At 42.2% G+C, this 23,841-nt stretch overlaps 1 protein-coding gene across 1 annotated transcript; it reads right to left on the bottom strand.

Annotated features, from left to right (window-relative positions):
• Positions 1–940: 940 nt before the first annotated feature.
• Positions 941–23,454, bottom strand: LOC118224788 (unconventional myosin-VIIa). Its single transcript, XM_035412496.1, has 48 exons — positions 23,305–23,454; positions 22,434–22,472; positions 22,092–22,193; positions 21,856–22,008; positions 21,252–21,436; positions 20,509–20,630; positions 20,248–20,390; positions 19,763–19,876; positions 19,363–19,516; positions 18,645–18,721; positions 18,431–18,550; positions 18,112–18,248; positions 17,550–17,760; positions 17,294–17,429; positions 16,830–16,996; positions 16,537–16,677; positions 15,979–16,137; positions 15,796–15,888; positions 15,501–15,595; positions 15,290–15,374; positions 14,290–14,508; positions 13,674–13,877; positions 13,334–13,549; positions 12,990–13,154; positions 12,478–12,771; positions 12,147–12,301; positions 11,824–11,950; positions 11,607–11,726; positions 11,330–11,503; positions 10,945–11,172; positions 10,353–10,520; positions 9,439–9,556; positions 8,289–8,415; positions 7,973–8,139; positions 7,556–7,737; positions 7,343–7,464; positions 7,090–7,244; positions 6,615–6,768; positions 5,692–5,847; positions 4,114–4,219; positions 3,910–4,023; positions 3,441–3,528; positions 3,219–3,325; positions 2,850–3,035; positions 2,595–2,711; positions 2,421–2,504; positions 2,091–2,210; positions 941–1,919 (listed from the first exon to the last, which is right to left on the bottom strand). Exons 2-48 carry the CDS (start codon positions 22,449–22,451, stop codon positions 1,818–1,820), a joined length of 6,687 nt encoding a protein of 2,228 aa, XP_035268387.1. The 5' UTR covers positions 22,452–22,472; positions 23,305–23,454; the 3' UTR covers positions 941–1,817.
• Between the last annotated feature and the right edge of the window lie 387 nt (positions 23,455–23,841).

Here is a 23,841-nt window from a genome sequence, read left to right as displayed (position 1 = left end):
CTCTTTGTCTATTGATAGTGTCCTCTCCATCGAAGAGAGGACACTAAAATAGACTTTTGTTTCAGCTATTGCTAGCTGAGTACATAGCATAAGGCCTTATTTTGAATCCCCTAATAATCACTCTATCATGTTATTCACAGTACCAACCACTGAACATCATTGCATATGACAGTCATTTTTTCACATTGATCATTTATTTTGCATGTACATTTCAGTATACCTGGCCATACCTTTAGAAATAAATATTTCATAGTCTTTTTCAAGAATCATTTATTCAATATATATATTTAATTATTTTAACAATATATCTTTCCCATGCAAATTTCTCAAATTTGAAATATGGACAATGTCTTTAATTGGGTACTGAAATAAATGTATTATTCACAACAATTAGCATTCACAACAGTTAGCCCACTATCAGCTCTTCTTTCACACAATTAATATGTGTAGTGATTGGTATGTTACATTAAGAACAGGTTGTATGCGATTGGGACAGGCTACAAACTAATTATATACTTGGGTAGTAAGGAACAGGGATTGTAACCTAAAGGTTGCAGGTTCAATTCCCAAGTAGGACAATGCCATTGAACAAGGTACCTTACCTAAATTGCTTCATATATATCCAGATGCATAAACGGAAATGGATATGTAAAAATGCAAGTTGGTCTGGCTAAGAACATCTGCTAAATGCAATTAAAGTAATAATGTAATGATTGAATTTTACCACACCAGATTTCAGCTAATCTGTCCTCCAGGAACAAAGCAGGTGCGTTTAATGTTTCAGGGTATGGCTATGAAGCACATCTCAGAGTGCTGCCAATTTTTCTTATTAGGCTAAATTCAAACATGCATGCTATGCTTGGCTAATTCTGTGAAGGCTGTTTTAGTCAGAAAGAACAGACAATAATTAAAAAAAAAAAAAAATGTGTATAGCAGAAAATGATTCTCAGTTCCCTAACTTTATTATGGCTCAATCATCACAGCCCTTTACTGATGTGTAATAGCGTGAGTAAGGTCACTGCAGACAAAGGGATTTGGCAACAAGAGCAAATGAAAGTTTGTTCAGAAGTTTGTTCCACTTACATTACTCCATGTCTTACATTCACACTCCTCTCATTTCAGTGCTTCCCAACAAAAATACATTGTATGATTGTAGAATTTACACAACTGTTCAAAATAGTTTAGAGCGATTTCAATCATTAAAAAGAAAATTTTAGAGATTTGGGGCTATGCAACTCCTGTTCCAGAATTGACATTTCATCGTACAACATACATGTCGTTAGATTAATCAACACTCTTTGAAATTGTTATTGTTTACCTGAATATTTGAAACAAACTTCTATTGTACTATACATTCATTATAATTCCAACAATAAAGTTCAACATATAATTCTCATGATGGAAAAACTTCAATAATCGACAACTGATATGCATCCAAACAAATTCTAGCCATTCTGTACCACACACAGTTCACATTCACATACTGCAACTCACACAGACCAAATATTTAAAACTGAAGGCCAACTAAGTTATTCTATTCTATATCTTCCTAAGACCCAGAATTTATTTTTGTCCCTCGTAGGGGATATGAGTCTCCGATCTTAATCTGATTTTATATTCTACTATTCTGAAACCTATACTACAAGGGACGTTCAATAAAAATAAAATAAATAATATTTTTGAAAATATTTTCACTGCAACATGGTTTTGCCATCCAAGACACTTGTATTAATATTATGCAAGAAATTTAAATAGTTTTTTTTGCTGGGTCTCAGGATGATATTACATAAAGGTAGACTTATTTTTACTTTTCTTTCTCACTGTCGGCTAGTTGAGCGTGGATTTCTGGGTCGAGGGGCTTTTCTTTCTTTGAGATACATGTTGACATAGGAGGTCAAAAGGTCATCCATTTTGTAGCCCTGGTAATGAAAGATAAATGGGTGTAAGTTTTATAACAAAACATATAAAAGATGTTTTTTTCTGCAGAAAAGACACAAAAATACTATTTTTGTTTTGATGTTGTGGTTGTCGTTGTTTGTTGAAGCTCATAGGAAACGGCTTAGTGGAATATTTGACTGCAGGTATCTTACCAGTGAAGTCTCACAAAGAATCTTGTTTCCCTTGACAAGATCGCCGATGGTCATATGAAAGTAAGTGCTTCCACTGCACCAGTTAGCTATCTGGTTATACGGATGTGTGGCCAGAACATCCTTGAGATTGAAATTGGAAGAAAAGTAAGCTGTAAATATTCTGCAAAGAAAAGCTCTCACTGTCAACTTAAAAATGAATGCACAGCAATAAAACTGATGAATATGAAAAAAAGAATATCACAATTTGATTTGAATTAACACCAAAAGAAATGATACAATATACATAAAGAAGCTGAATGAAAGTGGCAAAAATGTAAAACTGGCTCTTACTTTGGTTTTAGGGTGGATGATTGTGACTCCCACTTTGCTGATGGCAATCTGCACAATGTCTGGGAAATTACGCTCGGATGTTTGCTGTAAAACAAGAGGATGCAATCCACGGTAATAAACTTATGAAATGCAATGATTGTTTAGGTCATTTGTGCGCCTCAGTCCATTTCGTACCTTGACTTCAAAGAAAGCACAACCGAATGTGGGCCACCGGAAGAGTATCTTCAGGAAAGCCACTACTGCCTCCTCCACAGTCTTTCCAGCCTGTTTGTTGTAGGTGGCAATAATGTGCTGAAAACGAGGGAAGAATAACTTTAGATGCTGTACTTCACTGTACTATATACTTCTTGGCATTTATTGCCCACAGGATGACCAAGATGGCGGATCAGCCTGTCAGAGAGAAACCTGACCACGCCATAGTCTCCACACCTTCTTCCACTCCTCAGAGGACATGGCCTTCAGCTGGTCATTGGGAACCAGCTCCTTCAGCATCTTGGGGATCATGACGAACTGTGTCTTGTCACTGTCGACCTTCACTCTGAACAATAGGGCTGCTATGTTGACCATGTCCTCCTTGGTACACTTATGGTATCCGCGCAAGTACTTGGGCAACTCCTAGGAAAACAGAGAGTAATGTCTAAAGACTGGTCTCAACATCTGGAATAAGTATTCAACAAGCATTTTCAAGAATTTCAAAACTTGAACGCACAAATTGATCTACAATGCTGCTCCTCATCATCTTCAGAATTAAGAATATTCAGAAGATGACAGAAAAAGAACTGGCACATTTTAATGTACCTGTGGGAAATGGAAGAGCAGGTCAGCCTCCAAATCTCTCCCAGGGTATACGTTGAACCAGAGCTTCCTCATAAAGTACACCAAATAGGACACATTCACTGGCCCTCCTGCAATATGAGGACAGAACACTCAATCACAGATACGCTGGCACTTCTGAACACGATTGCTGAGGCGGAAGCACAGGCGACACTGCCTTCATCGCTCGACGATAAATAGTCTCACCATCTTTGGCTCTCTTTGATTTCATCGACCAGTCAGTGATCTGTCTGAGACTGTCATAGAAGTAGTCTGTTTCGTTCAGACCCAGAAACTGAAAGTTAAAAGGAAGCAAAATAACAAAAATTACTTTTGAATCAGAAACACCCCATGACACAGTAGTAGAATGCTCTTTTCTGTTGTCACATATCATCACGTGTAGGCTCTGGCATATTAAATGAATAATAAATGAATAATAAATTAGAAATTAAAATACAATGCAGAATGTAATTTGCATTGTAATTGTCATTATTTTTTTTTACTACACTTTACAACAGGTTTCTTGAATATAACTAATTATTTTACTATACTATACAACATTCTCTGAGTGAGCCTTGATAAGGTTGTGGAAATTTTTTTTAAGAATCTTAAATAATAATGATACCTATGTTGACAGTATGATCTGTCTCAAAGACAAAAGCGCCTTGTGACATACCTTGTCTGGGGTTTTCACAAAGATGCTGAAGCCGTCAGCTGACGCCAGACTCAGCTTTTCTGCAATGGTCTGAATGAGGTCCCGATTTCTGGTGCTTGTCCCCACCTCGAAGATCTGACGGTAGCAGAGTTGGACACACGTGAGCAAAAGGGAAATTAAAAACACAATACACAAGTACTTGTCGTGTTTTTGAGAATCCCTTACCTCGTCGGTGTCATTGGGGAAGTGCACTTTGTGGAAGATCTGGGTGCTGCTCTGTTGGATGGCATCAACCTCCACCTGGTGAGGAGGAAGTTTCCTGGGATCCATCCTGCATGTGAAAGTCCAAACTATAATTTGAAAATATTCAAATTATGGTAACATATGATATTAAAGATGACTTCCTTTTATGTAGCACCTAGACTACAAAAGCAAACCCATGTATATACAGTTGTTAACTCACTTCCACCATTGTCTAGGACACCCTGGCTGAGGCAAGGTCCCAAAGGCATTTATCCAGCCCTTTGTTGAATCCATGCCACAAATAATTCAGGCAGTTCTGGAGACAAAAGGGTGTCCCACCCAGTACTAGATAGGTCTACCTAATAAAGTGGCCACTGAGTATATACATCATACTGTATGTTGCACATATGGAGTCAAGTAATCAAACACATGAATGTAGATAAGTTTATTTATAGAATTTTATATATTTGCTTTACATTTGCTCTAATTATTTCACAATGAAAGGAACCTTTCAGTGTTTTTTTCCACTGTTAGTTGCTCAATTTTAAACTTTAACTCTTAAGTTTCTTGGGGATGAAGTCTCTTCATTCAATGCTTCTGGTGAACTTTACATTTCCTGTTTCACAGAACCCAATTGTAAATACAGCCAGGGTGTCAGTCGGAACACCCCTGACCTTTGTGATAACACCAAGGGGTCAGTTTTTCCAACTGTAACGAAGAACAATAATTCTCCCATCACAGCACTGGGGCGGTGTGTTTTGCCTAGGAATGGAGACCTGATCCACTCACGCTACTTCCAGCCGGTACTGCACTTTCCTTCCATGTCTCCACCCTTCGCACTGTCCATGCCCAGTTGGCTTACCTTTCATGATTTACAACAGAGGCTAACGAGATAGGGCTGCCCCCTCTGCTGGGATGTTAGAAACCTGGTGACAGCTTTCAGCTCGTAATAAATTCATTGAGGTTACTGGAAACTCTGCTGAAGGTTCAGCAAAACTCAGCAATTCTCTGTCCAAGTAGTGATGCAAACTTCGACCCCCTAATATGGCGCTGGCCGCAACACATTGGCCATCGAAACGAGAGCGTGCACACAAGGACCTTTGAAAGACAAGGCCTGAAAGCCATGAGGATTTTTCCCTCACACCCCGAGGAATCCCTGCTGCCTTCCAGCCAAGAGAAGGCCTGCGCTGTTGTGTTGGCAGATGCGCCCAAACAGCAGTGGCAGCAACTGCTCTGCCATCAATCACCCCCCCCCCCCAGCTGGCAGGGCACGCGCTTGGCTGGGCTACACTGCTGATGAAGTGATACTGGGGAGTGTGGAGAGGGGGGTGCCGCCCAGATGGGTCTTTGCGTGCTGTCCTGCTGCCTGCACACTGATGGACTCAAAGCCATAGGGGGAAGGATAACCCCGGACAAAGGGTAAAGGAGTTAAATTGGTGGAAATTGAGAGTACTGGGGAAAACTCTGTAGATAACGAAGATCTGGGGAACTGAACTGGCTTCAGTAGCTTAGCTCTGAATCAGCGCGTGCTGGCGGCGCGTTTCTGCGGCTCGGGCCTACCTGACCGCCGCCTGCAGCCGCTGCAGGCAGTCGGATGCCAGGGGCTCCCTGCGCCGGGTCTCCAGGAAGCGCTTGGCGTGTTTCAGGAGCGCCTGGCTCGGGGGGAAGAGGCCGCAGCACAGCCAGAGCAACTGCCAGCCTTGCTCCAAGCTGAACCTGAAACAAAGAGCCGGGTACAAAGCGCCACCGGGCACGACCATTAGCCATTCGCTCGTCACGTTCGTTCAGCAGACGCTCTTGTGCAAAGGGACTTATGAAGCCGAGTGCGGCTCAGCCGAGGGAGAGCACTGCTCTGCCAGAACAAGGTTCATGGCAGGAGCTGAGGTTGTTTGGTTCGCAGGAATCCTCCCCCAGCACCAGCACACCAATATATTGCTTGGATCTTGCACAACTAAAACCGCGTCGTGAAGTACATAACCTCTCTTTGGGATGGCCATTACAGAATTTCTGTGCAAACTTCCCTCTGTTTATTGGACTTATTGGCTGAAAAATGAGCATAAATTAACAAAACTTTAACAAATATTTGATGCAGCACAGCTGCCAACTACTTCTGCAGTACATAAGCTATGAGTATCTCTCCAAAATCAAAAAGACTATTGTGGCTTTAAGCCAACTGCAGAAACATAAAATACAAAACACTGAAACATTAAACTAAGACTAGGACATTTTTACAATGATTTAATATGTCACTTTATTGGATTGTATATTATTATTACTTGTCCTTTTCCTGTTTAAATAATTCAGATGCAGCACTTTACTCAAGGACTTGACTGGAGCGTTCGAGCTGAGATTTGAACTTCCAACCCCAGTTGCAAAATCAGTTATTTAGTGTAGTGTACTAGACTACACTAATGCCCATGTCAAATGTCATAGTTGCTAAACAGCTGCCTAAGGATTTTTAGTAAATAGAGACATGTAGCTACCTGTTGTTGTTACTGGTCATCTGCTTCATGATCTGGCAGTAGACCTCATCTCTGAGGGCCTCCTTCTGTGTGGCGGGGCCAAAGATCTGGTCAGTGAGCTCCAGGGAGCTCTGCACCTGCTTGGTGGGATAGTCCCCCATATACTTCAGGATGGGTTCAGGCAAGGTCAAGGAAGAAGAGCATGAATGTTCCTTCCACACTGTTTCACTTAGATCACCAAGACAGGATATACTGATCTCCCTAACAACTGCAGGAGAGCTTGAGGCTCAAACTCCTACAAAGCATGCTTTCTTAGAGTACATGAAACATTATGCTCTGACAGTACATAAAATTTGAATGACAAAATAGGCCTTGCTTTTGAAACAGTGTTGTTTGTTTAGACTATACTATCTAATTGTGAGAAATATTAAAAATGCAAGTGATGGGATTTATTACGCCTTTTTGTGCATACAGAGTATCAGATCTCAGAGGATATCAGTGAAGCACAGGCAAGCCTGGTGGCTGAGCTCTGGGTTGCCCACTAGTGATTTCAGTAGCGACTGCTTGAGGGGCTCCCGGGAGTGGGCCCACAGTCTCTCAGGTGCCGCGCCCTTGGACATCACCTGCCGGTTCACATCCTTGGAGGGCTGCCTGGAGGCACCAAACAAAATACAATGGGGCCATGCAAAAGTGAAATGTCTACACACAAAGAAAGCTGCAAAAGAAAACTCCAGCAACAAAATGTCTACCTGAAGTACTCAAAAGAGAATTCTTTGAGTGAAAAGGGTGCCACTCTCTCTACTGTGCCTGCTTCTTTCCGGTTGGCCTGGAGAATGGTCTTCCTCTGATCAGGGGACAGGTTCAACAGGCTCTGAAAACACCAACGAAGAAGAGAACGTGAGCACTGGCTCCACTGGTGCACTGGAGCGACTGCTATTGAAATGCATTCGGCAGCCTCGTACCAACACTTCATTAGTGGGCTTGGTGAGGGTGGGCAGAATCAAGATGGAATCCATGGAGACTGCTCCGGTTTTACCCGTTCGCTCATTTTTGCCCTTTATCCAGCCACGGTCAGGGGAATAATCATCGTCTTTGATTAGAAGAATGAGCTCTCCTTTCTTGAAGCTGAGGAAGGTGGGGTCGTCTAGAAAGACAGGGAGCAAATTACTTCAAGGGAACTCCCATGGTGCTGCTCCTAAGCAACCAAAAAAAACTACCCCCCATTTCATAGACTTATCAAAACCCCCAACTGTTGCAGACAGAGTCATTTGTCACTTGTCACTTCATCTGAGGAAAAGGTGTCACTGGGGTGCCAGTTGATGGGAATTCCAAAGAGTGAGAGAGGGTTCAGAAAGCAATGGAGGCCCTTTTCTTCTTACCTTGCTTGTTGGCCTCCTGCAAGGCCACGGCGTACTGGGAACGGTCTCTCAGTCCCCCTAGAAACATGTGTAAGAGCTCCGCTATGTCCCCCGCCATGACGGAACTGAGGGTGAAGTCTCCTTTCAGTGTGGAAAGAAAGACAGACTGCCCGAAGGCCTTGCCATCCCTGAGGAGAAGAGACGCATTGGACACAATTTCATCTTTCAGCTTTCTCATTGGTCTCTAAAACGCCTTCCACGTGTGAATCAACATTAAACCTCTGACTCATTACTACTGCATTACTATTCCCCATTATGATGGTGTGGCCTGCTGTACCTCACTGTGTTGACAACGGTGATTTCCGGGTAAGAAAGAACCAGAAGTTTTTTCTCCTTTTCATCCAGGAACGTGACTCCAGTCCAGTTAATCGCAACAATGAACTTGTTTTTAGACAATGCAGGACCTGCAAGTGAAACAAATAATTCACAAGGCCACAATAGACTAATTAACATCAGATAAGTGATCTTATCATTTAAATCCCTTCAGTGAGCACAAACAGAAAAGGCCCCTGAAAGGCAAATGCTCCCTCATAAACAACAAAGCTACTAAATGCCAGCCTGGCATTTTGTGCTACAGTGGAAAAAGCACCCAGTGGACGGCACGATTTGTGCCGCACACACACAGACCTGAATTTGGGGTTTAGTCTGAGCAGTATCATAGCATCATCGCCCATAAAAACTGAAATCACCAAATGCCTAAATGACAGAAATCTCCATCTTGTAGTTACTCTCACTGCATTTGTATTTTTACAGTTCAGCAAAGGCACTTCTTGAAAGCCTTACTGTCACAAGTATGCGATTAGGCATGTACTGTAACAGGTTGAAAAGGGTACTCAAAGTTTTAAAGTTAACATCATTCACTCCAAAGAGAACAGCAGTCTCCCACGATTTGATTTATTTTCTCAAAAACCACAAAAAGTTTTAATGATGTAATTTTTTTGCGAAGCAGAAAACTAAGCCTTGCGTCAAACTGATGCTTTGATTAAAGAACAGAATAATACAAAAACAGTTAAGAACCTAGCAGTGAGGACTACACTCAGGAAAGGGTGTATACACAGATATACCACAAAGGCAAGCGTAGCATGAATTCACCTTTGGGAGCTTGTGACAGTTTCTGTATTGCAGATACAGTTTCATATTGAAGAGAAAGTGATTTGCATTACAAGCTTGTACTGTAGCAATCCATGACATGTGCATTGCAAAGCACTCCACTGTTATTGTTCCAGTGTTTTCAGGGACATTGTTAGAAACTACAGATAAGGACTATTCTCACATGTCTAAAATGGTAGTAACACCTAATGAATTACTCGCAGCACATTAAAACTCCAGGGTTCGTAATTAATTTGATACTTTGTGAAAAGGTCATACAGTTTAAAATACAGCAAGGCGGATCTGAAGTACAAAGTGACCATAAAAACTTAATTCACCTGAACGCTTGACAACTTCAAAAAACTTGGAGAAGAACATAGGCCATGTGTTGCGGGCATAATTAACCACCTCTGCCTTCACATCAGCAGTTCGCTTCCTTGAATTTATGTATGGGCCCTAAAAGACAAAGGCATGGACACGAGAAATTAATCACATTAAATGGCGCAGTGAAATGCCAGGGGTATCGCTGTCCTCAAAAGGGGGAAGTTCTAACAGTTTAACAGAACTGTTGGTATATGCTATCTGCTAATACAAGCAAGTAAATAACCACATCAACAGAAATAATTGAAATAACTAAAGCAACACAGCAGTTTATTAGCTAGAGACTGGAAATACAAAGTAAAAAAAAAAAAAATTAAAACCTCTGTGAGCTTGACATTTGACCCTGTGATTTAACTGACCATAAAACTGGCTCTGGGGTAGAGTAAAGACCTCTGTGTAGCTTTCAGCTAAATTCATGCATGACCAGACAATTTAGAGACTGCAAAATGGAAATCTATCAGGACCTTCAGTGAATGGGACTTTTGACCTTGTGACTACTAACGGCGAATTGTCATGGTTCAGAGGTTTAGTGAGGACAACATATGTTTTAGTTTCAACAAGACCCATGCATGACTGGTCAGACTGGACACAATAAACCACATTTGTCACATAACAGGAGGAAAACTGTAATGCCTCTTTCCGCGACATCATCAGAACATCGGAGTGAAACTGCTTCATAACGATGGCCATTAAACTTCAAAACAGACTATATTAAGGACAGAAGCAGAATCAACCAGATGGTGAAATGGGGGATTCAACTGCATTACAATCTCTTTATACATTTTTTTTCTCTTCAAAATACTAACAAAGATGAGTTTTTATTTGTGACAATAGGCAACCAAATTCTGTTCAGAAAATGAATCCATCTTACCTCCAAATGTGCGGTGGTAACCATCTGCACCCACTTTTCCTCTGATTTGGCTTCCAGCAAAGAGTTATTGATGCAGGCCTGGACCACATTCTTTGCATTCTCTCCTCCACTGTCTGATCCATACTGAACGTAAAAGTGCTTAACTGCCAGGTCGACAAAATCATCCTCCTGAATGGGACAGTGGTCCATAAAAAACAAACGAAAATTAATTTCACACCAAACCACATTCATTATATTTAAATTCATTACTTGAACCAATTTTCACTGAGGTACCATTTGATTTGAAAGCTTCTAATGATGACACCTGTAAAACATTTTAAAATTGTGTGCACACAGTAAGATCCTTCTAAGACTCCGCAATTTCATTTTTTGTTCTCCGGTCATAATATCAAGGACCCTATATTTTACTGCGCTGAAGCCTACACGACAAGTGACATTCAATAAAAATAAAATAAATGATATTTTTGAAAATATCTTCACTGCAACATGTTTTTGTCATCCAAGATTTATGTCAAAACTTTATAATCTATTTTAGGCCGGGTCTCAGCAGGATATAGTCAGAATTCACTTGAGAAGTGGAAAGAACACTTACCTTTTCACACATGTACTCTCCAAATTTGAATCCCCTGATGACCTGTCTGTAGATGAGCTCAGTGCTGATTGGGTCCTGGCCACAGTCATGCCAGGGCGTGAAGATCTCCTTACGGAAGTAGAGTCGCCAGGGCGCGTGCTGCTCCTGTCCACCCTTCCTCTTCACTTCCTGCTCACACTGCGAGATAGCGTCCATTATATGCTCCCTGCCACTCCCGAGAGACCACACCTGAGGATCAAAGGTCACAGTTGTGTTGCAGCAACCTCCCTAGATAAGACCTGCAGTCAGCACACTGAATCTTCATTAAACCAAAATGCCAATGCATTTTCAGTGTAACCGCACACATAAATGCATGTGTAGAAAAGACACAAAACACTTCCCTTACTTTATCGTAAATAGCAACGTATGCTGAGAAGCCGAAAGTGTCTTTGAGCTTGACTTTCTGGGCCAGGAACTGGGACATTTCCCTGGAGGTTGTGGCTGAATCCACAGGGACGCTGATAGTTCGCCCATCCATCAGGGTCACTGACACAACCATTGGCTTCTTGGTCTTAGTGGCCTGCCATCCAAAAAGGGAAGGACTGAACAATTCGATAGGGGGTACCACAGATACACACATCTAAAAGCTCATGTATTATCTCCGATTGGGAGCGGACTCTCACCTGCAGCTCTAACCAGCTCGGGGGTTCTCCACGCACCCCATTGGCCACAGTGCGTCGCAGTCTCTCAGCGCAGTAGGGCGCATAGCCAGAAGGGCCGGTGCGAATGAAGTTTTGGAGGTACTACAAGAAGAAGAAAGAAGGTTTCATAGGAACCAAGAAAAAAATGAAGCGGAGTAATTTTACAAAGCCATTCCACCGAATTGCAAGCTTCACCAACTTTGAGAAAGCGCTCAGTCGGAGGGAAGATGCCAAGACAGATGGACAGGAGGATCCAGCCACGGAAATAACTGCTCCGATTCTTATTCTCCACTAGCTGCTTGCAGATCTGGCAGTAGATCTCATCCCTTCAGCAGAAAAAAAAAAACTTGAGAGGTCACTGTGAGTTCTCTTAAATGATACATAAACTTTTTTGAAATTCTCATTGCAGATATTAGGCTGAACTTCTCCAGATGACAGCCTCAGTAATGTAAATACGCTCAACTAGCTACATTCTACAGCTGTACGTTTCATTTTTTTAGTTATAACACGTTCATTTATTACCGGAGGTCACGCCGGACTATGGCGTATCTCACAATGATGTGAAGCTTTTCCAGAGAAGTCAGTGGCCGATCCAAGGTGGGACCCTCTCCAGCGAGCACCTCATCCTCCATATTCACAGTCTGCACTGTAGGCTGTGTGGCCACCTCTTCCTCTGGCTGAAAGCAGAGTGTTTATCATAGGTAAGGATTTTGGTCATGAGTATAAAGCTTCTACATTTATCAAAAGTACCTCAAATTATGCTAAGGTAAAGCTTTGGGTTTACGACAAGGCCTGTTCTTTGAAAACAAAGCTATTCCTGCAGATAGGGTACAAAGCTACACATGTATCACACCTCCTCTTGAATCTCTTCTGGGATTGCAGAAGGTTTTCTTTTCCTTGACACCAGCTCAGAGATTGAGGAAAGCTTTCTGTTCCGAGGGATGTCCTCTGTCATTGTGGATCCTTTCCTGTTTACTGATGGCTCCTCCGGGATTGTGGAAGGTTTTCTCTTCCATACCAGCTCAGAAATTGAGGAAAGCTTTCGGTTCTTTGGCCCTTCTTCCGGAATTGTGGAGGATTTTCTGTTCAGCACCACCTCCTCTGAAATAGTGGAGGGTTTTCTGGGTTTTTTATTCCTTAACAATTTCTATAATGAGAATGGAAAAAGACACAAAGTGATTATAGTACAGTCTCAAGCAGTGGGATTTATGTTCTGGAAAGTCACTCTGACATTCAAGTGGACTAATGTTGACCTAATGTTGACACGAAATCCATACAAAGACATGACATATAAAAAGTTGGAGATGTCCAGTGCGAGCATTAGTGAGCAGAAAGACGCAGATCCTCCACAGTGCGTTTGCACACCTGATCAAGTCCGACCATGTGACTGAGGCGTCTGCTCTGTTTTGGGCCCAGATTTTGCTGAACAGACTCGTTTGCCCCAGAGGATGTGCCCGGAACAACCTTCTGCTTTGGCTCTGGAATGTCTCCCATAAACCTCAATATGATCCACCACACAGTCAGTGAGGCCTGAAAGGAACAAACAAATTCAGACAAGCCTGACTTTATACACATTAAACAATCACAAAAGTAGAAAGAAATCATAATGGCATCCTGTCAAATGGTTTAGTGGTAGACGCAGGAGCTCAAGAGGCTGGAGGGCCTGAAGACCACATTAGGAATAATGAAGCAGACTGCTGTGTAGGTACCGGAACATCTCCCTCATCATCGTGGTACAGCAAAGGTTGGTGCAGCCTGTGGCGAATATGGGAGGGTGTGGCTGAGCCCTGGAAGTACATGGAAGCAAATTTGAAGAAGGAGAAGTTGTCGAGGTCATCGTAGTCATCCTCCTCCTGAGGGTCCTCCATCATGGGGGCGTCGTCTAGGTCCACTTCCTCCAGCACTGCCCGTTTGCCTTCCAAGTCCTTGAGACAGAAAGAGTGTCACTAACAATCCAACCCATAACTCTACCACCCTTTACTGGCTGATCTCCAGATTTGGAGACAAACCGTTTTTTTTTTTTTTTTTTTTAAATTTTGGGAACCTAACCTCAAAGCCCATTGGGGCTTGTCCTTCCTGGCCTCCGACCATGCTGGGCAAAAAGCCAAAGATGTTGTCCACCATCTCCTGGTCGGTGATGGATTCGGATTGGACCAGGAGCTCCCGCTTCTGTCTGAGTACCTCCTCCAGGCGCCTCTGCCTCTCAAGAGCAGCTAACTCCTCAGCCCTGCGCTCCTGGGCTGAGAGGAAGGCCTGACAGGGAAACAGAAGGCATTGACACCAAAACCATGGACGACTGACCCTTTTAAGGTATAAGATCACAAAAAAAGTGATTAGAATGTTCTTAACTGAACATTCTAATGCTGATATAACAATCACAACTGGTAATAGAAATCAATGTTCTAGAGTTCAAATACACTGACTTAAAATTTTAAAAAACATTCCAAAAAAAAACACTCATTAAAGGGCTAAAGAGGGTGTCAGAACAAATGTCTATGGTTTAGTTAGGGCAGAAATGAATACAAAACCTGCAAAACGGCACATATTACAAGGCAATTTCTTAATAAATATTGGTCTTCGTGACTGTAGGATGGCAGCAAAATAGAGCACCCCAAAGGGACAAAGCGCCATAGGACAGGCTAAAGTTTCCATGGTAGAAACTCACAGCTTTCTTCATTCTCTTGACGGCATTCCTGGCTAGCATTCCACGGGCGTGAGCTTGCAGGAGCCTCACAGCCTCCTTCTTACGCTTCCAGTCTTTCCTCATCAGGTACCCGCGAGTCTGGGCCTGCAGCACAACGGCAGCCGCTCGCTTCTGACCGTAGGCGTGGTGGAGCTGCCGGCCGCGGACTTTAGCCTGCAGTCGGGCAAAGCCAAGCCGGACCTGGAAACACACAGACAACAACAATTTAGATTATATTATACTCAATGATATCACATGATGTCATTAACAAATAACACTTAATGGCATACTATGCTGGATTTTTTTAGCCTTGCTGTGGTTTTGTGTTTACAATCAAAGAAATCTCCTTCTCCATCTTCAGCCCTGCCCACTCACCCTGTGTAGGTTACTCGACTTTGGCCATCTAGCTACCTAACGTAGCTAGCTGGATAGCTGAAGGTAACGTTACTTACAGTTCCAACAGAAAACAAGCCAACTCCACGTCACTTTTCATTCCCTTGGAAAACTTCAACTGAGACCACCAAGGAAAAGCAATTCCAAGGTTAACTCTAGCTCTCTAACGAGCCCTGTCGGATTGTATTTTGCTTTGCTGTATCTGGGCTACTCCGCTGAAATCTTATCCCAAACCACAGGCTCTGTAGCTACACCCACCCCTCCCCACCCAGAAAAGAATGCCATGCCCAGAAATGTGTCAAACACATTTTAGAATAACAAATACAGGTAAAGGTGCATCAATTCAGCAAATGTGCATAAAGACAGAGCATTGCCAGTGCATCATATATATGCTTTCGCATGGTTATTTTATTATATTTTTATGGTAAAAATCCTGCATTGTATACCTTTAATATTCTCACAAATGACTATTAGAGTAAAAAGTCTTACAGTTGTGTGGGTGAACAAATTTGATTAAAACGAAGTGTTCATATGTATGCAACAATTACTCTCCTCCCCCTGTTGCCACTTTGATTGAATTACAACTTACAGCTCTGTAGAGTTTCCTGCTTTTATGTCCACGCCAATGTTTCTGCAGAACCAATGCAGCTGCCTTCTGTTTTAGAAAGCGACTCCTGTCGGTGACAATGGAAAATTTGAAGTGAATGAAGTCACTTGTACACTTCACAGGCAAATTTGAGGATATAGGAATGAGTACAATTATCACAGATGCAGTATACCAGTAAAGTATAGTTTTTAACCTGTGTTTGTATCCTCGAAGGACTTTCTGAATGAGCAGGGCTTTCTCGTGGATTGCACTGTCCCTCTCCAGCTCTAACATGGTGTCGTGGTGGTCCTACAAAAGACATGGAATGAATGCCTGCAGACACATTTCAGGTCAAAGGTTTCCTGCAACCCAGAGTCAAGGTCTTTGCAATGCTCTTTTCACTATGGGTAATTGCAGAAACACAAAATTAATTAAAAGCTGAGATGCATTCTTCTCAATCAGGTTTTAAGTTCAGTAACTCAGGCTTTGGGACTGAAGTAAAAGGGCACCTTGAGAAAGATCTTTGTCTTGCCCATTTTCCAGTCGCCCTCTCCACTGATGACAGACTGACAGATGAAGTCGCAGCATTTCTCTGCTGGTTCCTGAAAATAAATTGAATTTTATTTGTGAAACAAGAGTAAATACAGCCAAAAATGATGATGTGTAATTGAAAAGCAAAGCCTTTCCCTCACCTTTTTGGGGTCACAGACAGAGGTCTTCAGGAGAACGCGGTAGCGGTCGAGGAACTCCTGAAACGTGTGGCGAATGGGATACCCTGATTTTCGGATTCGAATGGTCTCCATCATCCCAGAATAACGCAACTGACGTATGCATAACTCCCTGTCAAAAAGCTATCAGGAGAAAAAAAAAAAAAAAAAATGTACAAAAAAAGTGTGTACTGGGGTATATTCAAAATATAATACTGAAATGCTAATGTACTGAGTGTGTGTTTAAGCTGTATATATAAACAATCGTATTGCAATGATGTAAATTTTTGAGTGCAAGATAGAGATTACAAATTGAAACTTATCTATGAAACTAGAAGCTTGATGAAAAGCTTGATAAAAAGGCCATATTGGAAATATGCTTACCAGTTGGAACCTGAAAAGAGCCCGAGGACTAGAAACAAGCCTTTTCAAATTTACATTAAATGTACATTTCAGGGAGCAAGTTTGAAAATTATTCAAGGTTAACTAGAGTCGGTAGGTTGCTATGCCCAGGATTCATAAATCTCTCATGTTGTGCTTTACCATGGGCTTCTTGAAGTCATTGGGTTTGATGCAGCGAATGAAGTAGGGCTGGCAGACAGCGAGGGTCTTCATCAAGGACTCCAGAGACTGACGGAACTGACCGCTCAACGTTAGCATGCGCTTTTTGGTATCTGCAGCTTGCTGTGGGGAGACACAGATCTGAATATTCTTAAAGTCGTTTGGGAATAATAGGTGACTATAGGTTCCTCAGCTAGGAAACCATCTAAAGGGGTAGGCATTACAGGACACTAATTTTGGGAACTCTTAACTGCAACGTTTGACTCTCAACTCACCCGTAGAGAGTTTGTCGGGGTCATTATCATCTTTGGGTTGGGGCTGTTCTTTACTGCATTTGAATTGAAGTCAGGTTGGAAAATCTGCTTGAGGAGCTTGTTAGATGATGTCTCAACCAGCTGGATGAAATCTGAGCTCAGAGCATCTCTGTTTTTTTCAAGGAAACCTGCACACGAGACAAGGAACAAGACAAAACATTGAGCTAGGCCTTCAACTTTAAGGGTAGACATAGCCATCCACAAAATATCACTGAATCATAAGAGGAAATTTAACGTCATCATGTTAACAGTAAAACCCATTTAGTTTAGAAAATGTGTTTCCACTTTGTTTAAAGATATTTCCATTTTATTAAATAAAGGTATTCACTATCCAGTGTGGAACATAATACTTTGACTCTAAACTTAAAATCTCAATCCCCAAAGTGACAGATTTGGGTGAATACTCAATTAGCCATATAGCATACCCTTGGCGTTGTAGTAGACCGCTCCTGCAAAATGCTGGATTCCAAACTGGGTGTCATGGTTGTTCTTGGGGGGAATATAGATCTGACTCTTTCCATGCACCTGGTTCATCTTGTTCAACATGGTGGTGTCTGTTCCCTGAAAAGAACACACAAAGCATGGACTGAAGACTTGGGCCGCTTGGAATGAAAAACAACTTTAATTGATGTTCAGCAAATGTGAGCAAGAGGCTGTTAAAATTGCTCTGGTAATAGTTACTTTGGGGAAGAGGCTCTCCTCATCGATCAGAGCTAGGATGTTGAGGGACTTGTTGGCCAGCAGGTCGAGCGTGCGCTGGTTGTCGTTGAAGTCGATGTGCTTCCAGACGATGTTCTCGCGGGCGTACTCTTCCTGCTCTAGCTTGAAGACGTGCTTCACAAAGAACTGCTGCAGCTGCTCGTTGGCAAAGTTGATGCACAGCTGCTCAAAGCTGCGGCACACAAAAGCCAACATTATGCAAAGTTATACAAATCCAGATGCTGGGTAATGAGTTGGATGGCCCAACACATTCTTTCAGATACCTTTTCTCGATTTTTCCACTAATTAACAACCGTTCTACTTAGCAAATTACAATACAATAAATATAGTTCTTGTGATCCAATTGTTGATAAAAACTGTACTGTTGCTTAGGTGTAATATTACTTTGTGCCGTTGACTGCTGTTTATTATATTTTTCCAGTGGAAACTGCTGATTTAAGGCAGTAAGTAGCATGAAAAAAAATGTATATACTGCACACTACTTCTGTCGGTACACTAAATGCCAGCAGATTTATGAGCACACCTGTTCTGTGTGAAGTTCTCGAAGCCAAAGATATCCAGCAAGCCAATGGATTGCCTGGGAGTGTCCTCTGGTGGGGGCTTAAAAATGACACTGTTGATCTTCTCCACAATCCACAGAAACAGCTTGCCATAGACGGCCTGTTGAGAGATACAATCAGTGAACATGACATCTGCTTTAAAGCAGGCCAAGCCAGTTGATCTGCTGAAGAATCAAAACTTGTTTGATGGGCAAACTTTTACAGGTGAGTGCAGTTCATTTTGGGTAGGGAATGATGGTGTGTATTTTGCACTGTTGGCAAAATGTCTGCTTGTTCCTCTACCTTGACAAAGGCATCCCTGCCATCCATAGCCTGTCCAGAACTGAGTGGTTTGGAGACACTCTCTCGATTGGTCATGAAGGAGCGGTGTGTCAAACTAGCTTCCAAAGCCTTGGACTTCACCTAAGGGAGACCAAATATGAGTTACAATCAAATGTAGGATCCTTCAATGTGATTTAAGGAAACAGACAGAATCTATGTAGAAATGCTAATTTACCTCGAGCAACTTGGTGACCATATTGAAATGAGAAGATGTCAGAATATCACAGCTCTCCATGTTATTCATGATGGTGGCTAAAAAGCAGAAAAAACAGAATTACAATCAAACAGCCTCAGAAGTTAAACCCTTGTATTCAGTTAGGGTCAAATAGACCCATTTAAAACTTTTAATAAAAGGAATGACACTTTTGAGAGATGTACAACCCTTTTCAAATTCACATAAATGTAAATTTCAGGAAGCAAGTATGAAAAGGCTTCAAGGTTAACATCAGTTTTTAGACATTTATTTATAATCAGTGACAGAAACCAGTGTAAATGTGCATTTCTGTTTGTTGTTCATGACCTGTATTTGCTGTATTGTGTTTTGGCCTATATGGTTTCTTTGAATAACAACATCTTATATAAAGAAAAAAATATCAACAATGTACAGTACGAAAACCTTGTTTCATTTCAATTTAATGTAATCAAGCAGAGTTAAATGGAAACTATTAACCATATATATTGCTTATATTGTTTGGAATTGAGATAAAGATTTTTTTTCTCATAAATATTATTTCTATATTGCTTTAAAATCCAAATAATATCTTGGGTGCATTTGACCCAGGCTAACATTTCACAGGTGTTAATAAGTAAACAGAACAAATGGGTTAAAGGAAGATGATGATCTGAAGATGATAATATTTTTGTTCCAGCTTATGGGAGAACCAAATGGCTACCTTCAAAGTCCACGTTGCCTAGGTGGAGGAGTGCAGCCAGCAGTTTAGAAATCTCCCAAGAATCGTTTTCTGTGAACATTAGGATCTTCATGGCCGAGCGGAAGTGGGCATATTCCTTAAGGTCGTCCCGCCCTTCACAGGTGGTGCAGTTTCCCTGCAGAGCAGAGAGTTCAAGATATTCCACGTTCTTCAGCTGTTTCATACAGTCGTGAAATTCTTCACAGACAAATGCTCAGTGATATTTCAACTCCCTGATTAGGGACCATATGTACTCTGTAATAGTTGATTGAACAACTGGACATTTTACTGTGTTAAATGAGCTTACGTATAATATGTATTCTCTCCTGTTACTCAAGCACTTTGTCCAACAAAAGAGATGCCAAAGAGAGTTTGAGGTTACCATTGTCAGGTAGTTGTATTCAGCAGCGTTTCCTAAGGAAAGAATCTTCTTCTGCTCGGCAGTCATTCCCATCAGCATGCAGTAAAAGATGTGGTAATTCCGCTCTTCTGCAGCCTGAATTAGATCAGTTATAGTGCATAATGGCGTGTTCATTACAGGAAATTGCACAAATATCCCACAGTGCATTACAGTACATTATCAACCGATTTCTGCCCCTTGTGCAGATAAGACGCAATTTAATCAGGATAGATAACGTGCCACGGACAGCTTTTAAGCACGTGTGCGCATATGCAATTGTTAACCACGTTAAATCTTAACGTTTTAAAGAAAAATCTGAAATCATTTTGTTCCTATGGACAAATGAGTAACGGGGTTGGGAACCACTGCTGTAGAAAAAAACATTAGTTATTAGTGCATTGTATTTTTTCCATGGTCACGTGACTGCATGTACGCTAAGTTTAGAGGGGATCCACCGCTTGTCTCACCTGCCGGCACACGCGTGACTTCTCCAGCAGATACTGCTCAATTTGAGCCCCCTCGATCGCCCCGCCCTTGTTGAAGTGGATGTCAATGTACTTCCCGAAGCGGCTGGAGTTGTCGTTGCGGACAGTCTTCGCGTTACCAAAAGCTACGGGAACGTCGAGGTGCCGTTAATCACTGACGACATATTGCAAACGTCCTGAAAATGAACGACGGCGTGCAGGCGAAGTGGAGGAACCTTCCCAGAAAAAAAGCAAGCTGCTTACCCTCCAGAATGGGGTTTGCCTCGAGGATCTGCTGCTCTATCCAGGAGTGCTGGCCACTGACTGAGGCAAGGAACTGCAGCATCAGCTTGGTGCTCTCGGTCTTCCCTGCTCCGGACTCCCCACTGACGCAGAGGAACATGGCTGAAACCGTGAGCGCGTTGTAGAGAGGACCCGTTCTCACCTCTCAGCGAGCAACCTGCCTACTACCCATGTGCCGAAGGTGACAAGTCCAGTTCTCTTTTGTTTTTTCTTATTCAAAGAAATTTCACACGCTCAAATTCCCAATAACAGTAGATAAATGGCCCATGTATGTGTGCACTTCATAAACATGAGGAAAGAAAGTTGCATACAGGATCACACTTGCATAACATATCTAAAAATATCAAGACAAAATACAAATTGATAAAAAAGGACAGATGATATTTGCTCGTAGTTCTCATCTGATTAGCCTGAACCGAATCTGGATCTCATTTTAACTGGTGTCATTTCCACAATCATGTCCAAAAGAAAAAAATATGCATAAGGTAAAATGGCTGGCACCACACAGCTCCAAAAAGCAGCAGATTTCACAATACCGTCTGTCAGATTTCAAAGACATAGACAGTATAGTGAACACATCATCTCAAGAAAGACCTTTAAATTTTCAAGAGGTGGATATCTTGGCCTGCTTGAATGAAAGCAGTGAGGATGGGGAGGAGAGGAGGTGAGAGTGGAGGGGCCCCGGGGGGGGGGGCGTGTCGGACCTGATGATGCAGCACTGGTTCTTGCGGTGGCGGCGCATGTTGAAGAAGCAGCTGTCGGCGAGGGCGAAGACGTGCGGGGGCAGCTCGCCCAGCCTGCGGTCGGTGTACATCTGCACTTGCTCATTGGTGTAGATGGGCAGCAGCTGGTAGGGGTTCACAGCCACGAGGATGGAGCCTGTGTACGTCTGAATGGAGCACACAGCACACGTAATTTACAGTTAAGTGAACTCTGGGATGCATTCCCAGAAACAGTCCAAATAACATGCAGTTCATTTTTTCAAGCAATAATTTGGCAGTCTCTGGAGAAACACTATACTGTGATTGGCAATGTAGCACAGTCTACTGCATACACTTACTGAGGCAGGGAATTTGGAATGCTTGTTGTAACAATTATTAATCAATTCTTTTTTGACAGCTGAAAAATACACCCAGATTACAGTCGCCATTCTTTCAGCGTGCCTACGAAAATGAACGCAACATTTGTAATTAAAAGCATTGCTTATTCTTATGCTAAACAACTAATACCTCAAGATCAGAATGTACATTTTTTTTTCCTGATACAGATTACATTTGAGTGCTCTACCACAGCACGAGGGGAACCTACGTATATTATTCCTTCTTTATGTCGAACCAAGAGGTTTCGGAGAAGTCCTGCTTCGTTGAGGTCCCCCAGGCGGATCATGTCATCCACCCCATTCACGGAGGTAGGGTGCATAGGTTTGATGGTACCCTCATTCTTTTTGGTGATCAGTTGCTCCTGAAATTACATTAAGAGGGTTTGTCTCATAGGGCCAGAAAAGCCATTCGCATCAATGAGATGATCTCTCAGTGGTCCTGTACCTTTCCTTCATCATCAATAAGCTGGAGTTGTCCAGTGTCTGTGAGGTGGATCTGTGCACCAATTGGCACCCCGGAAGTGGACTCCACCCAGACGTAATCCCCCTGTACGCCAATAGATCCAGACAGTCATGCTGAATATGACAGCAGTCACACTAATGCTTTGATGGAAAATTAAAGATTATACACAATGATTGAAGATCCTTGGTTCATTTAGGTCTTTATCTTCATTGAAGATATCTAATTAAAGACCATCTGGAATTCAAACAAATAGTTCATTAATAACAAACTACAGTTTCAAGTAATATAAACAGGTGTATAGACATTGCCATTTTCATAACTTACCTTTCTTAGCAGCACCATATCTGAGTTCTGTCCTCAAACCTACATGTAGAAATGATAAGAAAATATCTATTAAATTTTTATTTAATAAAAGGAAATTCAGCAAGGCTTGTCTTCCCTCCCACTGAAATCATATACATGCACTCTGAAGTTCAGACTCCAGTCATTGTGGTTTCAGTGCTAAATGATTGGTGACAGCAGAAAGAAAATGGTGGCCTGTCTCCACCCTAAACCTGCTGTCCTGAGCTATTGTAAATTCAGCCTGCTATGATTTACTCATTCCTATCAGTTATTTAGTGCAGTTTGAATTATACTCCTTGGTAATCAATGAAGTTTACTGAAAGACATGTACACTATACTAAACAGATTGCTACACAATTACATTAAAACAATAAAACCAGTATTAGACTTCAATTCAACCATCATGAATAGGTTTGCATTTGTAATTTACTACCAGGTAGTATCACTGAAAACTAAGTTTACAGGCATACCACAGGAAACCATTTCCCTTTAAGTTCATTTAAGTATTCCAGGAAATCCTAGTCATGACATCACAACACCGAAACACCATCAATGCCATTATGGCCTGTGGATACATGATCTTTAGCAACAGCTGTGATGAATATCTGCTATCATGTACAAAATCCTTTCGTCATTTGTCCTCTTTGCTGTGGTACGCATACAATTTAGGCCAAATATGAATATAAAACGGTAAGTCAAATTGTAATTTTTTCTCTCTCAGTTGTAATCGCAGTAGAGGTTGGCCGAGAGAGATCAGGCCTCAAAAAACACTCAAAACTTGTAGTCCTCCAGGCCCACCCTTGAACACGAGACAAAATAATCCGGAAGAGAAGCTTGCGCTTAAGCTTTTTACCTTCTAGAATTCTGGATCCGACGGTCTTCAGGAGCTTCTGCCCTGGAGATGGGGGGGCGACCGTGTGTACGCCTCAGAGAGCCCGCGGTGTCCGCGCAGTGGCCGTGAACCTGGAGACAGCCAACTCCCCCCGGCGCAGCTCGGCTTTATGGCTCTTTGACTTTGCTCTCTCTGAAACAACCGTGCCACCGGGACCCGCCCAAGATGAGCGGGATCCAGGAAAGAGGAGCGCAAAGAGTTCCTTTATCTACAACCCAGGAGCCCGTTCTCTCATTGTCGTCTCTCTACGTCCCCCGGGCTTTCAGTGTCATTTTCACAAGGGAACGGAGGGGTTCAGTCATTTTCTATGTTATTCCATTTACCAGCTATAACCTGTAGTATCGATCCCAGCTGGTTTATTTAATCAGGCTTTTAAATATTCAACAACACATTACACCCAAGAAGTGACATTTTTCCCCCCTGCAACAGGAAACAGATTGTTGCTGCAGGAATCATTAATGTGGAGAGTAGCAGGTCTGAACTTCGGACCCCAGCATC

This window comes from Anguilla anguilla, chromosome 4 (genome assembly GCF_013347855.1).
Source record: "Anguilla anguilla isolate fAngAng1 chromosome 4, fAngAng1.pri, whole genome shotgun sequence".
In the NCBI taxonomy this organism is placed as follows: domain Eukaryota; kingdom Metazoa; phylum Chordata; class Actinopteri; order Anguilliformes; family Anguillidae; genus Anguilla; species Anguilla anguilla.
Note: the sequence above shows the minus strand (reverse complement) of the source record. Positions and strands in the feature narration are given on the sequence as shown.

Coding starts and splice junctions, on each gene's coding strand:
- LOC118224788 (XM_035412496.1), bottom strand. Junction 7,738..7,972: donor GCAGGAGGCCAACAAGCAAG/GTAAGAAGAAAA, acceptor CTGTCTTTCTAG/ACGACCCCACCTTCCTCAGC. Junction 6,769..7,089: donor GGCTTGCCTGTGCTTCACTG/ATATCCTCTGAG, acceptor CCTTGCCTGAAC/CCATCCTGAAGTATATGGGG.